At 43.5% G+C, this 14,164-nt stretch overlaps 2 protein-coding genes across 2 annotated transcripts; one reads left to right on the top strand and one right to left on the bottom strand.

Moving 5' to 3' along the window:
* Positions 1-3,787: 3,787 nt before the first annotated feature.
* On the top strand, positions 3,788-6,480 carry LOC116212801 (acyl-coenzyme A thioesterase 9, mitochondrial). Its single transcript, XM_031547506.1, has 5 exons — positions 3,788-4,419; positions 4,510-4,687; positions 5,094-5,563; positions 5,726-5,854; positions 5,973-6,480. Exons 1-5 carry the CDS (start codon positions 4,015-4,017, stop codon positions 6,126-6,128), a joined length of 1,338 nt encoding a protein of 445 aa, XP_031403366.1. The 5' UTR covers positions 3,788-4,014; the 3' UTR covers positions 6,129-6,480.
* Positions 6,481-7,077: 597 nt separating this feature from the next.
* LOC116212800 (formin-like protein 1) lies at positions 7,078-11,449 on the bottom strand. The gene is made up of 4 exons (XM_031547504.1): positions 9,159-11,449; positions 8,875-9,074; positions 8,465-8,709; positions 7,078-8,193 (listed from the first exon to the last, which is right to left on the bottom strand). Exons 1-4 carry the CDS (start codon positions 11,171-11,173, stop codon positions 7,354-7,356), a joined length of 3,300 nt encoding a protein of 1,099 aa, XP_031403364.1. The 5' UTR covers positions 11,174-11,449; the 3' UTR covers positions 7,078-7,353.
* Between the last annotated feature and the right edge of the window lie 2,715 nt (positions 11,450-14,164).

The following is a 14,164-nucleotide window of genomic DNA, read 5'->3' as shown; positions in this document are numbered from 1 at the left end:
CCGCCCCCGTAGCCACTACCGCTTCCGTAAACAAAGCCTAGAACCGCTTATTGTGCCCGAGCCTCTACTTCCACCACCTTCTCCTTACCTACCATTGCCATGTCCATATTGACTTCCGAATCCATATCCCAAGCCAAATCCACCATGGCTTGACCCTTCTCTACCACCACCGCCTCTGCCACCACCGTTGTTCCCACCGTCTCCAGAGCCACTTCCTGAGCTATAACCTGATCCAGAGCCATGTGAATCGCTACCGCCTCCACCACCACCTCCTTAGATCGACCTCTCCCGGACGGTCTCACCGTAGCGAGGCTAGATCTAGCCTTTCCACAACCAAATATCGCTAAAAAATAGGAAATTTGGCCATCATTAGGGTCAGTCAAAACCCTTGATCGCTCAGAGGTCTTCGACGATCCTTGTAGTAGGCTCAACGATCCTCGCAATGGACTCGGCAACGTCGTCCGAAAGTCACTCAGCACTCACGAGCCGAGAACGAGCCTTTGGGATCCTAAAAAAGAATCAATTTGTTAAGCCGAGACCACCATGAGCTCGAGGCTTCTGTAACCATGCCTTTCGAGCCTAGGTCCCGTTGAGCTAGGGGCTCACCACCCCATGGGCTGGGCCCACTAGTCCAGCACAAAGCCACTCATGGGTCTCCGAATGGTTGGCTCAGGAGAGCTCACATGGTAAAGAGCCACCATGATACTATTCATCTTCTTCACGATGAAGATGAACAATATCTTTTTATATTTTTATTTTTATTATATTATTTTAGATTTATAGTTAGATTTATCTTTTTCCAGATATGGTTCGGGTTACGGATCGGGATATGGTTCGGATTTTTTTTTTAAAACATATTGAACCCACTCGGCCAATTATCATGTGTCACGTGGCACTATTATGTACACATCAACAATTCCGGTTAAAGTTAACGGATATATTGACGGAAGGGGTCAATTAATGTACATTCAATATGCCAGGGTCCAATTTGATGTAACATCAATCTTTCGATATGCAAATTGCCAATCAATGAATGCCACATCAGATTTTTCAGTCCATTATTGGACGGCAGTCTAACGGAAGGGCACACTTGATGTATATTTAATCTGTCAAAATTCAATTTGATGTAAAAAATTTCTTGAGGTCAAAATCGATGTAACATGTATCTCTCGAGGACCAAATTGTTAATTTACTCAAGAAAATATCCTACATGAAAATATTGATATGATCTATTTGAAGATGCAACTCAAAAATTTCTACACATCGAAGTCAGATTTTTTAGGAAAAAAATAAGCTGTCAATTTTCAATGTTATATGCATATTTGATCTTCAGCTGTCTACACGATTTAAGCTTTATTATATGCAATTTTGTATAGATCCAATGAAATCCGAGTATGAGTCAAAGCATGTGGAATAAAATATTTCTGTAGACTTATCTAATGATAGAATACTACTATCTCACCATTTTATGCTCAAATATTTAAAACTAACCCAAAAACTAGTTTGATGCATTTTCTATTGAGTAAAGTACCTAACTAAATAATACCCGAAACCATCCTCCATAACATATCTAGATATCTAACTGGAAAGGTATAACACAAGTTACATATTATATTAGTTATTTCACAAGTTAAATTTTTGAAATAGAACAACATGGTCTCCATTACATTACATTAGTTAATGCACTTCCTTGCAAATATTATCATTCGATATTTTCATAGCCTAACAAATTTATTTTATTTTTTTACCGACAGTGCAAACCTTCTCCCAATGCTATCAAAGGATCACAACGTGCTCTGACAATCGAACATGTTCAATCTAAAAATCGAACTAGCCACGTTAATAGATTATGGGCAACAGTTTTTGCATGCCTCCTTCAAGTTGGAAACCTATCTGCATGCATGCAGGTTGGAACCGACTTATTCTTCCATAAAGACCGAAAGAAAGGACTCAAATTACTACTTAAGTCCACAACATCCCAGGAAATTCAAGCCTTTTACAACTGCTCCATAGCACTATTTTCAAATAATGATAATCGCGCGTGCAAGAATTTTCTACCATTACTATCACTTCATGACAAAAAGGTACAATCATGCGTTGTCGAGGAAATATTAGAATAATTGTGCCTCATGCATAAGTGCCCCCCTTTGGAGATGGACATTGGTACACAAACTGAATGAATATTATAGAGAAATTAGAACTACAAACAACGCGTCACTTTTATTCTATCGATATCGAAATGTACAAACAAAAGTTGTGCCTAGTATAAAAAGAGTTCCTTCAAAATAAAATGCAAGCTCTTTAATTAATAAATAATAAATAAAGATAATAAAGATTTCTCATTCACTTATAACATTTTTCATTTACAAGTGTTCTTCAATTCACGATATTAACAGATTACATATTTACATATTTAAAAAATAACAAAACAAAAATACAAAAATTCTAATCCGCGCATATACACGGGCATGTAATCTAGTTCTAATGAATAAAAGCCTCCTAGAGCCTTATGTATGCGGCCAGGCAGCCAAGTAATCTAATTATTATAATATATTTACAACAAAACACTCTATAATATTCCCCTCAAATTACAGCGTGAGTACAGTAAAAAATTTATAATTTAAATTCCTAGTTGAAATGTTTACTAAGCAGCATGGAAAGACCTTATCTAGTTTTGTCCCTTTTTTTTTTTGTCCTTTTTAATTTGTGAGAGTATAATGTGTTTCTAGCCTATCAGTTTGAACTTATTTATATCCAATGGAGGCTTGTTTGGCTAGAAATTTCTTCTACTGGATTCTGAACTCCTGGACTACAATTATAATTCGGTAATGCAGTACCAACTACGTTAGGTCTCGCGGTTTATTAAGTTGATATTACATTCCACGAATGAAGTTAATTAATTTGCTCAGAAATACTAGGATTGAACCCTTTTCTCCAAAGCGATTGGTTGTTATGAAAATATACATGTTACATTTTAATTTCTTGACACTATCAAATTATTTTCCATACTATATAATTAGCAACTATAATAAACGATCTACATGTTACACCACGATGCTTAATTCAAATAGTTCATCTTTTTTATTTTTTGGTTGATAAAAGGGGTCAAAGCTCATAAAGAAAAAATTAAACTATACAATAACGGGGTACGGAAACTCCAATAATATCACTAGAAAGGAGAACCTAAATACCCTCCGGTGGTAAATGAAAAACATGAAGATCTCATGTGAGATCAAAAGCCTTCTGACTCATCCAAACTGTGGAACTATTACCCCCCGAAACGTACGAACAACATGCATTTGCCGCACCTGACCGAGAAGATGTCAAACCATGAAAACCAAGGCTATAAAAGGTACCAAGGCTTGCCTTGATATCACGGCTTACAGTCATAGAAATAGTTCATCTTTTACCAATAAGGATTGGTTTAAGCGGTTTGACGTTTGTTTCCTTAAGTAAGGTCTTAGAATTGAGTCTTATGAATGGAGAAAATCCTTGATTATGAAAGTTTTACCCATTAATGGGTCCAACCGACTCGAGATGGATTAGTCTGGCCCATTAACTTCTGGATACCATGGGGCTCGCCGAAGAATAGTTCGTCTTTTCCTTCGATTAAACGAAAGGCTATATTTATATGGACTAAGTTTCATTCGACACAAAAAGATACTACCCCGTCGGCTCAAATCCAAATGGGCCCGGACGGCCTATAAGGGGGGGCCTCTAATGGCAGCCCATGAGGGAAGCTGAAGCCCGGTATAGGCGCAATTCCCTGGAAGAGCGGCAAACCGAGGAAACGGCTTTCCTCAGCCAGAAACGAAGATGAGAATGGAGTGGACGACCCGCCATTGAGACACACTGTCTCTCTCTCTCTCTAACCTTCCGGCAATAATGGAGCAAGCTGCATTAATGGCGCCGGGTCATTGATTTTGCTGCGACAGTGCAGAAGAAGCGGAAGAAGAAGACTACACACTGCAGCCTCTTCCTCAGCTCAGCTTATCGCCGTCGTCGTTCACCTCCATGGAGTTCAATTCCACCTCCGGCGCTGCTCCCTGCTCCCCGACAACAATTCCCATCGTCTCGACCCTGGCTTCCCCGTTCGAGGCCTTCTCCCCGGTCACCGGCTCCGGCGCCTCCGCCCGGAAGCCCATCAGCCTGTGGCCCGGGATGTACCACAGCCCCGTGACCAACGCACTGTGGGAGACGAAGTCGAAGATCTTCGAGCGGCTCCTCGACCCCCCCAAGGACGCGCCGCCCCAGAGCGAGCTTCTCGTGAAGACGCCGGCGCAGACCCGCACCAGTATACTCTACGGCTTCTCCTCCGACTACATACTGAGGGAGCAGTACCGGGATCCTTGGAACGAGGTCAGGATAGGGAAATTGCTCGAGGACCTCGATGCCCTAGCCGGTACGATCTCCGTCAAGGTACCCAATTTCGCCTCGTCCTCGTGAAAACCAACACAATTTAGCTCGTGAACTGGTTGAAGTTTTGATTATTTCGCCCTTATGCTTCAGCACTGTTCTGATGATGATAGCACTACGAGGCCGCTCCTGCTCGTGACTGCATCAGTCGACAAGATTGTCCTCAAGAAGCCAATCAGTGTCGATGTCGATCTAAAAATAGTTGGTTCGGTCATATGGGTTGGGCGATCATCGATCGAGATACAACTCGAAGTCATTCAGCTTATAAATGGTAATATATCGCGTAAACCGTTAGCCTCGCCATTTGGAAACTTTACAGCAGTTGTTTGTCGTAGTAGTCGTAATTTCCTGCAATGCTAGTCGAAAAATTGTGATTTTAGGTGAATCGTCCATATTGTATTCAAACTTTGATTGGTATAAGACTGATGCGGGTTGGTTGATCACTTAGCTGTACCTACTTCTTGTTGTTTATTCCTTCCAGTGCCCATATTTGACTTCTAATTGGTGCTCTTTTATGATGTTCGAGAATAGGAGTACGATTTATTAACTTAAAATTCTAGTACGAATATAGGTTCACAAACCAGGGTTCAGGGTTCTGCGCTTGATGTAATGTGGCCCAATGTAGTTGAATCTTGAATAAGTGATCAGCTAACTAGTAGCAAATTTATATCTTGCAGGGAAGTCTGATGATGCAGATTCAGTGGCACTGACAGCCAACTTTATCTTTGTTGCCCGCGACTCTCAGACGGGGAAAGCTGCTCCAGTGAACCGGCTTTTGCCTGAAACGGAGCGAGAAAAGTTGCTTTTCGAAGAGGCAGAAGCAAGAAACAACTTAAAAAAGAGAAAGAGGGGCGGAGAAAGGAGGGAAATTGAGAACGGAGAAGTAAACAGGCTCGAAGATTTGCTGTCCGAGGGAAGGATTTTCTGCGACATGCCTGCCTTAGCTGACAGAGACAGCATTCTTTTACGAGATACCCGTCTAGAAAACTCATTGATTTGCCAACCACAACAGAGGAACATACATGGTCGGATCTTCGGAGGGTTTTTGATGCACCGGGCCTTTGAGTTGGCCTTTTCAACTGCTTATGCCTTTGCGGGGCTTGTGCCTTGCTTCCTTGAGGTTGATCATGTCGATTTTTTGAGACCTGTAAGCACCCCCATTTTATTTTCCTTTTCGTTTTCATCTTTTCCCGCATTGGTGTATCCTTAAAGGAAGAAGAGATCACGATGTAAATTCTATCAATTATAATAAGTCGTGAAGCAGATGATTACTTGGATAATCCGAAGTTGAAGATCTATGTTTCTGCAGGTGGATGTTGGAGACTTCCTGCGGTTCAAATCATGTGTTCTATACACTGAAATGGAGCATCCAGATCAGCCTCTAATAAATGTCGAGGTTGTCGCTCATGTTACGAGACCTGAGCTGAGATCTAGTGAGGTAAACATTTTAAATCAATCCATCTGCAAAACCTTGTTAACTACTCTTGACAATTCAAGTACGTGTTCAGTGTTATTGTCTTCCAAGTTCTTGAATGGTCTCTCGGCACATGAATTAGGTCTCAAACACGTTCTACTTCACTTTCTCTGTGCGTCCCGAGGCAAAGGCCATGAAGGACGGATTTAGGATTAGGAATGTGGTTCCGGCAACGGAGGAGGAAGCGCGCTGCATCTTAGAGAGGATGGATGCAGAGAACTTGCAGCCTTCAAGATGAGTGAACTGACGACTATACGGGGTCAGGTCGAAGCAAAATGATGCATTTGGAATAAGGAGATTCAGAACCCCAATCTTCCACGCATATTAAGTTATACAGATGAAATCAATAAGTAGCCAGTAGCTCATTATACTTAGGAATCCTCTCAGGGGAAATTCCAGATTATATCGCGCAATCGAGAATGTGGGCTGTTTCGGGCAAGAAGGGCCCGGTGGTCCGTTAATGTAATTGGGCTGAGCCATTGTGTCCTTGGCCCAACCCCGAAATGCCCTCTTTTCGATTGGACAATTGTTAAGAGTTAAACTAAACCATATGCTTTGATCTACTGATGATTATTTACCCAATGTGAGTATTTTGCAGCAGTCCAGTTTTATAACATATCTCCTGTAGCAGATAGATCCAGACACACTTAAACTAATGAATATTCAATAAGTTAAGGGGCATCGATTCAATTTATTCAAAAACAATTTTTTAAAAAAATAATGAATTAAAGTCAAGATCTGCATGCTTGAGTAGGTGGCTCCAGTCTTTGGTCCATGGAAGAGGCATGCAGCACCCTAAAATAATTTTTGTATGCATGTCAAAGTCTTTTTTTTTTTTTTCCCTATAATTGTAATATAATTGATTATTATAGAGGAAGAACTGTCTGTCTTCCATGTCACAAGCTGGAGCCTAGTTTGTCTTTCTTAGTAGATGCATCACTCAGAAAGAACATCACCAACCTCTTCCCTGTCTCTTTCTGAATCTTGATCCTTCCCTTTTTTAATTTAATTTGAATCCATTTGCTTGAAAGCTCTCATCTTTCAAACATAATCATATATTCTGCCAGCTTCTTTAGCTAAAGAACAAGTATCGAGTTTGCCACGGGATTAACAAACCCGAGCAAGACCCATTGACCCGGCAACTCGATAGAACCATAAAAGAAAATCGATCAACTTGCACAGAACAGTTGAGTGGCAAAGGACATGAATCCCTTCAAAGGAAAATCTTTTTACAGCTTAATTCAGCATTACATAAACTACATTATTTTCTACAAAAGAACTCCTCCTCCGTATATTATATTGATATAATTATATAATCTATATATATATATATTGCTGAATCCATTTTCACCGATCTATTTCATTTTGGTGGGGGGGGGGGGGGGGGGGGGGGGGCTTTTTTACAGAGATACAAAGGGTAGTTGGGTAAAACATAAGTGGCACAGTTCGTTCGAACAATTCTTCTACGGAGATAAGCACTCATCGTCATCCGAGGAATCGTACCTTTTATTGCCTTGGAATGGAGGAAGCACTTGGGGGAGCATCGGGTTAACGGGAACTGGCAGCAATGGGTTGACGGGAACGGGGAACCTGTGGGCCGAGCTCACTATTGTCCGCTCGTTTATCGAACCGACTTCCTTGCAGACCCGGTCGAGAATGGCGAGAAAGTCCCTTACGACCATGAAGATTCTGAACGGGTGGGCTTCCTCCTTGGCCGAGTCTCCGTGGAAGTACTCGGTGATCTCCTTCACCAGAGACTTCGCCACGCTCTCCTGGGCCTGAATTCTAAAGATCTCCTCCTCAGCCATTTTGATGAACCTGTTCATCGAGTCTGAGAACCTAGCGCTTGAACCATCCGACCCTGTCAAAGACTCAATCAGTCGCACAATCTCCCCAATATTCCCAATCCCCAGAGACAGTTTGTTCACGTCTCCACTCAGTACGTCAGAGTCCATGGTAGCAGCTTTCTTCACGTTGGCAAGCTCCGAGCTGAGGCTCGACACTACCTGAAGGCCGAGCTTTCTACACTTTGCATCCTCGGATAGGTTAGGATTCAAAGGAGCCTGCTGGGTTTTTCCTGAGAGGCGGGCTCCCTCGGACTTTATGATTTCCTGCACGACAAAATGCAGGAGAGTTGTTTTCCCATCAGCACCCTTCACGTCCACAAGCTTGAGGAGGGTGTCGAGCTTGAAAGCGTGTGCATCCCCTCGGTTCGTTCCCACGTTCATGCGGTTTCCTGTCTTGAGGACTGCTTCCAGAAGCTTCAAGAACATTCTACTGTTTCGAAGCTCTTCACAGGCAGCCTGTTTCATCAGATAGGACAGTGTTAAAACCGAACCTTTTAAAGTTTTCTGCTTGGAACTTATCGATGAACAAAAGGAAAGAAAACAATTTCTTGCAGAATCACAGCGATGCATGCCGAACATTCTAAATCAACGTTGCGTCTTTTCGATTTTAATGTTCTTTACTGCATTGATCAACGGGAGCCTTCAGCAGCACTTAACTGATCCTCTTATACGCTTGTCCTTCAGATTACTAAGGCAAGCAAAGCATTGGGCAAGTATTTAGATTTACCTCTAAGGTTGTGAAAGATTTCTTCAGGTAGTCGACCTCGGACTCAAAATTGGCTATATAGAGCATGGCGTCAACTCTTCTGAATGCAAACGGCACATCAAGAACAGCCTTTAAGAATTTCTCCGCGGGCCCGAGTTTGACGGGTGAGTCGTCCTTGTAGTCCTTCAGCTTACGCTCTTCTTCTTTGGTCGGAGCCATCTTCTGTAAACTCTCGAGAAGTTCCGTCCCGAGCATGTCTGCATTACCTGTGAGCATAGGAACAGAGAATTCAGCAATTGCAAAGACAAGCACAAGTTTTTCTTCCAATGGAGCAACAGCCAGAGATAAATTATAAGCAAACTTTCCTACTAGAGTATATCATCTGATAACTCCGATTTTGGATCAGGTTTCATATAAACAAACTGCATTACCTTCTAAAAGGGCTTCGCAGACTTCCTCGATAGTCACATTCAGTGCCCTCAAAAGAATTGCAATGTTCTGTGACTTCTTGGGATCAAGAACTCTGTTTTCTTGAGTCGAGTAAGGAAGAACTGATCGAGGAGTCATGTCCTTCGGCTTGGAACTCGGTGTGTTCACAACAAACAGTGTCTCAATCATCTCCTCATTCAACCTGCAAGAAACTCAAAGCTATTCAATCTTAAAAACCGATCAATCATTGCAAGAAATAGACGGAAATGGAAAGTGAATGTCCTACTTGAAGGAGCTGGATCTCAAATGGTCCCACACCATCTCGCGATCTGAGCTTGCCCTGACCTTATCCCAGTGCAGGGGCTTCAACTTTGGCTTCGGGGTATCATCAAGAACCTTCTCTACCGTTTCAGAGCTCGGTGGCAACTCCACTGGAGAAACCTTGACCATGTTCTGCAGCATGAATGGCCTCGATGGTGGGATAAGGGATGGAGGCCTTGAGATCGGCTGATCAGTCGGGGTTAAGGGCACCGGACTCTCCTGAAGCCTCTGCTGCATTGGTGGCATAGGCGGCGGTGGTGGAGGCGGTGGTGGTACTGCCACCACAGGTGCTGGGGGTGGAGGAGGTGGAGGTGCTGCCACCACTGGCAGTAGCGGTGGAGGTGGCGGCCGTGCTGCGGCCACTGGCACTGCTGGTGGAGCAGGCGGCGTGGCCACCACAACTGCGGCTGGCACCTGCTGCTGATTTAATTCAACCCCTGGGATTCTCTCCGGTGACAGAGAGGAAGCAGGGGAAGGTGATCTGAACGCTTTCACCGGGGAAGCCGAATAGGAAGGAAGTGAAAACCGCTCGCTTTGACTCTGTTCTGAAGCATTGGAAGTTCTTGGCGAAGCCTCTATGGCTTCCACTCTATCCGGTGACTGAGAGAGCGGCGAGGGTGCTCGGAACTTCCCACTCTGACTAGAGGAGGACTTGGACGATGGTCTTCCCGGGGATGGAGACGAGTGCAGAGACTGCACATTCGAATCGGACATGTTCCACATTCTGAGGGAGACATCAGGGTTCCTTTCTAAGCCTCTGTCAGGGGACCAAGAGAGCGGGGACAGTGAAGGAGAGTGGGGGCGGGGGTTCCGATCCGAGACCGTGCTCGATGACCTCGAGAACTTCCTGCTGGGTGAGTCCCTCTCCGGCGACGTCGACTGTGAAGAGAGCAGCAGAGGGGTCCTGCTCTCGTCGGGCAGCGGGATCGCGTAATGAACCTGCTGCTCATCGGCCTGCTCGGGAGACTTGGGCAGCGATCTCCGAGGGCTCACGCTCACCGGCGGAGAGAGGCTGATGGATTGGGACCTGGCCGGCGAGCAGGAAGTCGAAGACGATGAAGAAGATGAGCTCGAGTCGCTCCTTCTTCCTCCGGAATCCTCTAGATTCGTTCCAACTGCGGCGAACACTCTTCTAGACCCTGATCCGGTACCGAGCGAGCCTCTCGGGGAGTAGAACTCCTCCTCAGTCTCGTCGGCGGTGGATCCCACGTCGCCATTCTGCCGGTACCCCTGCCGGGCGAGCGGCGGCAGGGGCTGGAGTTCCGGCGAGTCGAGCTTCCTCGGATCCAGCCCGTCGCCACCTCCACGACCCGCATTGCGCGAGTCCTCGATCCCGCGCGAGTTGACGATCGTGCCCAGGTAGAGGAACTCGGAGCTGTTCGATGACGGGTTGGTCCTCTGCTTCCGGCCAGCACCAGTCTCGGCATTGCTCGGCGGCCCCCGGCTGTTGTCAGGCAAGCGTGCAGCCTTGGCAGTAGAGTCGGCCTCTTCGGCGAGATAGTGGCGGCTCCGATGGTGTCGGCGGTAGAGGAAGAAGGCGATGGAGGAGAGGAGGAGGATGGAGACAACGGCGGCAGAGACTGCAAGCGCGACGAGCTTGACGGAGGAGGAGGACGACGAGGAGGAGGAAGAGGAGGGAGAGTGAGGGAGGATGAGAGAGGAGATGTTGGCAGGGAAGGAGGCATAGGAAGCAGGGGAGGGCGGCGGGGGAGGGGAAGGGTAAGTGGGGAAGAACGGGGAGTCGCCGGAAGTGGGAGGAGAGGAGGAAGAAGAAGAGGAGGTGAAAGGGTACTTGGGGGGAGAAGGAGGGGAGGGAGGGGAAGGCGAAGGAGGCTGAGAGGGAGGAATGGAGCCTTGGGGGAAGAAGGGTTGGTGGAGGATCCGCCGGTGGTGGTGGTGGTGGTGGTGGTGGTGGACGGTGACGGCGGGACGGAGGCCAGAGGTGAGGAAGAGGAGGAGGAAGAAGATCAAGAAGGGCATTGTGGTGTGGTGGGAGGGACCGGTGCAGATGGGGGGGAGAGGGCAAAGAGAGAGTAGCTACCCTCTCACTGTATCTCTCTCTCTCTCACTCTCGCTCTCGCAACCTCAGTGGGTAATGGCGATTGCTGTGATTCGTGGGGACTGTTGAGTTTAGCTCGTCGAGAGAGAGACACCGAGTGTGAAAAGGTTGAACCGGAGATGGAGAAAGGGAAGAAGAAAGGGCAGATGCAGAGAGAGAGAGAGAGAGAGAGAGTGATCCAGCTAAGATTCTGCTGGTCGTTCTTTTGCCTTTCACTTTCTGTGTTCTTTTCTCCCCATGATTTACTCTTTTTTTTTTTTTTCCTTTCCGTTATCGGTCGATGCAATTTCGGGTATTCTCAATTTATTAATCGAAACTCCTTTCTCACTCGATGGAACTTCAGCGGGTAATGCCCGGTATAGCTGGTACCGGCGGTTCCTTACGTGATATCGAGCAATGGATATTTGGTTTTGCGCATAACATCGGTATCGCTATGGCAGTGTTGACTGTTTTTGGAGAGCTTTTTTACGGGCCTGGAGCTTGTTTGGGGTAAGGGGGTTCCGATTTGTCGAGCTGGAGGTGGATTCTGAGGTGGCTCAGGGTCTTATCCTCAGCTGGCTATGCTGGTCATTCCAGTGCGCGAGTTGCTGGTTATAGATTTGGGTTGTCGATGTTAAGTACACACATTAAGAAGGTAATGTTTTACGCGAGAAAGTCTTATATGTAACGGAGTTTATACGGTAAAATCACAATATTAATTTCTACTGATTTTTAGAAATATCATAAAAATATAAATGTTTAAAGTGTTTCGTGATTTCGCCCACATAAATTCCGTTACGTATAATCGTTACACGCTACACTTCTTCCGTTTACGCGAACTGATGGGCACAGCAACCAATGCTACAATAGAGCTCATTGCAGCCCCCAATGCTACTACTCTTCACATCGCTCTTCCCATTTTACAAAAGGGTAAATTGTTTTCTTTGTACCGTTAGGGAGAAATCTACATGCGTATGCTTTATGACAATGATTGATGAATGCCAATAGTTAGGGAAGACATTACCATATTCATGTTGAAACCAAACATCAAATTGGAAAAATTATGTTGGGAGCGTCATAGAATAGGACTGTAGTTTTTTTTTATGTTATATCCATCCGACAGTGCGACTTGATTAGCAAAATGAGACTACAGTGGGCCCACACCCCCCACAAAACATTGCATGCCATTTTCCTTCTTTTCATAATGTTGATTGATGAGCATATATAATAAAACACATGTACTGTGATGCGGAGATCACAACCGTTCATTCCATGTGGATTTCACATTTCACTCACGAGCAGACAACTGTGATGATCATGTATCTTATTATCAGGGACAGAGTCAATGTATTGACATGGAGTAATTGTCTTCTGAATTTTGAATTTTTTAAAATTTTATCTAAAAGTATATTTATTTATAAATTTTTTCATATAAATTAATATTTGATCCTCCCTGAAAAAAATATTTATATACTATTTATATCAAGTAATATTTTTGTTCTTGGATGAAAATCCTGGTTGTATCCCAGTGTCATTCTACCCCCAGCATAGGACACGAGTCATATAAGAATTTTACATAATAATAATAATAATAATAATAATAATAATAATAATAATAATAGTAATAAACTGGGCAATGTGCATGGTCCTTCTTTTTCTTTTCTCCCTTACTGACCGTTTTCTTCAGTAGATTGAGACAGAAAGTCATAATGCACAAATTATTGTACCTTATTATGTATCCATCACCTAAAAAGATACGAATTTTAACTGAATTTTATCACAATGATTTGGAATTATCCAGTTGATAATTTACTATCTTGTTAAGAATCCTCGCATCATAAAACAAAGAGAGAACGTTGACGGACTTTGCTTGCAACTCGTGGTCGAAATGTGGAAGTACCATGTAACTAGATTAAGTCGATACACGACTAGGAATTAGTCGGCCAATGAGCTGGGAACGGTATCTTGTAATTCTTTCACCGAAAAACGCATGCATTGATTTTTGTTCTTCCGCATCCTTTCCCCTCAGGACACGCTGAATTTATTTTTCTCTCGGATTTCATTGGGGTCCGAGTGGTCAAGTATGAAACTACACTTAAAACAACGAATTTGTCATCAATTAAAAGAGAATGAACTTTCAGTTATAAAACTTTGTGCTTTTGTGTTGATTGCATGCAGCCTAGGAGAAGAGATCAAAGAAGAGAAATAAAGAGACTCAGAGAAAGTTTTATTAGTAATGAAATATGAATTTTTTTCAATTTTAGGATAAATTAGACGAAGGACGCGACACGGGGCTACTATTGTTGATTACATTTAAAAGATCGTCGACCACTTTTTAAATGAGCTTACAAATTAATATAAAATATTCGTGGCTATACGAGAAGTTATTGAGTGATCCGATTTCGTCCCGTGGCATGAAATAGCACTAATTAAAATGCATGAAATTATGAATTTGGTGCTAATCATTCGGATAATTATCATAATTATTCTTCATTAAAATATTCTTATTGGTTTTTTCTCACAACGTCATTTGAGGTATGATCGTCTAAAATTTTGTTGTCGCCATGTAGTCAAGGTTCATCAATGACTACATTGAGTTCCTTTATGAGGAAGTTAGTCGTATTAATTTTGTTTTAAATTCGTGATGACATATCTAGTTAATGTTTTCCTTATTAATCCTATTTTGGTCAAGTTCTTTATGTTCTCATTTAAGTTAATGATGTGCTACACAATAGTTATCTAATAGTCTAATTTTTGTGCTTCTAAAAAAATTTAGAGATTCATGAAGTTCATAGAGGGAGGAGAGTATGTTTTTTTGTGAAAATGCTAAAGACGTGTATGCGCAAATAGCAATTCAATATTCTATTGTTAAAACTATAGTATAATAACCAACACATATTGATTCAAGCAGTTTGATGTTTATTTTCCTAAAA

This window comes from Punica granatum, chromosome 7, assembly GCF_007655135.1.
Source record: "Punica granatum isolate Tunisia-2019 chromosome 7, ASM765513v2, whole genome shotgun sequence".
In the NCBI taxonomy this organism is placed as follows: Eukaryota; Viridiplantae; Streptophyta; class Magnoliopsida; order Myrtales; family Lythraceae; genus Punica; species Punica granatum.
This window is presented reverse-complemented; position numbering and strand designations above follow the sequence as displayed.